The sequence below is a fragment of the Geospiza fortis genome, unplaced genomic scaffold, assembly GCF_000277835.1.
Source record: "Geospiza fortis unplaced genomic scaffold, GeoFor_1.0 scaffold1545, whole genome shotgun sequence".
NCBI lineage: Eukaryota > Metazoa > Chordata > Aves > Passeriformes > Thraupidae > Geospiza > Geospiza fortis.
Window position 1 is genome coordinate 19822 of NW_005054931.1, and position 2034 is coordinate 21855.

Here is a 2034-nt window from a genome sequence, read left to right on the forward strand (position 1 = left end):
AGGAATGGTGTCCTCAAAGGGACCAGGATGGACCCTCATGGAGCCGGGGTGAGCTGGGGAAGAGCCACGAAGAATGGGGGACAAAGCCCCGATTGAGGAGAGCGCCCCAAAGATTTGGGGACAGCAGCCCACAGAGCTGGGGACATGGCCCTGACGGACAGGGACAAGGCTCTGAGCTGGAGACACGGCCCTGATGAGCAGGGACAGGACCCTGAGCAGGGACAATGCCCTGAAGGCCTGGGGACAGCACCCCAGTGACCCACAGGCAGCACCCCAAAAACCCGGGGACAAAGCTCAGTGGGAACGAGTCCCCAGAGCCCCCAAAAAAGGCCCCAAAGGAGAGTGGGGACAGCACCCCAATACCCAGGGACAGCGTCTGAGCGCTCAGGGACAGAGCCCCAGCACCTGGGGACAGCACCCAGGGACGCGGTCACAGTGTGGTGGGGACCAGCCCTGAATGGGGACAGCATCCCAAAAATGCAGGAGCAGCACCCCAAAGCTTGGGGCAGAGCCCCAGTGCAAAGGGGACAAGGACAGTGATGACCAGGGACAAGGTCCTGAGCGGGGACAGTGCCCCAGAGACAGGGGGACAGTGTCCCCAATGTCCCCAAAGAGCTGGGGGCAAAGCTGTGAACAGGGACAGCACCCCAATACCTGGGGACAGCCCTGGGGACACCACCCTGAGCAGAGACAGCTCCCAAAGCCTCCGGGACGTGGCCCTGGTGACACCGTTCAGCATTCAGGTGGCTTTGGGGACAGCAGCTGACCATGGACAGCAGCCAGTGACACTGCCCTGGTCAGGGACATGGCCTGGAGTGCTGGGGACAGTGCTGGGGGCCCTGGGACACTGTCCTGCTGGGAACTGTCCCCAAGGAGCAGGAGACAGTGTCCCCACACAGGGACGGGGACAGAATCCCAAGGAGCAGGGGACACTGGCCCAGGGACACCAGGACATCCCCAGAGGATCTGGGGACAGTGTCCCCACCCAGGGACAGAATCCCAAGGGGACACTGCCCCAAGGGACCAGGGGATGTCACCCTAGGGAGGGGATGGCACTCTGCGAGAGGGTGACATCCGGACATGGGGATGTCACCCAGACATGGGGATGTCACCCCATGAGGGGATGGCACTTAGGCAAGGGGATGTCACCTAGGCATGGGGGTGGCACCCCAAAAAGGAAATGGCAGCCTAACAAGGGGATGGCACCCGGACAAAGGGATGTCACTCAGACATGGGAAAGTCACCTAAACATGGGGATGGCACCCCAATAAGGGGATGGCACCCTATGAGGGCATGTCACCCCAACAAGGGATGTCACCCAGACATAGGGATGTCGCCCAGACAAGGAGATGTCACCCAGACATGGGGGTGGCACCCCAAAAAGGAAATGGCGACCTAACAAGGGGATGTCGCCCAGACAAGGAATGTCACCCAGACAAGGAGATGTCACCCAGACAAGGGGGTGGCACCCCGAGGAGGAGCTGTCCCCCCATCAGGACGCTGTCCCCTGACCCCTGTCCCCTTGCAGATCAAATGCTTCCTGGATTTCAAGGCGGGGGGAGCCCTGTGCCACATCCTGGCAGCCGCCTATAAATTCAAGAGCGACCAAGGATGGTGAGCACGACCCACCTGCACCCATCGGGGTCCTGGGGGGTCCCTGGGGTGGAGGGACAGGGTGGGGGTCCCTTCCAGGGGTGGGGGTCCCTTCCAGGGGTGGGGGTCCCCTCCTTGGGGGTGGTTGTGGGGCTGTCACCTCCAGAGCAAACCAGCGCTGGGACATGTCCCCCCTTTGTCACTGTGGACCCTGATGGGGTCCAGACACTTGTCCCACTCCCCCTCCCCTCCCCAAATTCCCCAAATTCGGGGGTGCTGACGAGGAGACCTGAGCTGTGGCTTTCATGAGAGTCGCTCTTTTCTTCCAATAAGGCGGCGTTTCGATTTCCAGAATCCCTCGCGCATGGACCGCAACGTGGAGATGTTCATGACCATCGAGAAATCCCTGGTGCAGGTGAGAGCCCGAGACCCCCGCCCTCC

At 61.8% G+C, this 2034-nt stretch overlaps 1 protein-coding gene across 1 annotated transcript in view; it reads left to right on the plus strand.

Annotated features, from left to right (window-relative positions):
• Positions 1–27: 27 nt before the first annotated feature.
• Positions 28–2034, plus strand: part of LOC102035036 (SWI/SNF complex subunit SMARCC2-like) — a gene marked incomplete at its 3' end in the record, with an annotated part of 10406 nt that continues 8399 nt past the window's right edge. The window contains 3 exon segments of the mRNA XM_031065623.1: positions 28–48; positions 1418–1614; positions 1927–2008. Of these exon segments, the coding sequence (XP_030921483.1) occupies positions 28–48; positions 1418–1614; positions 1927–2008 (300 nt within the window).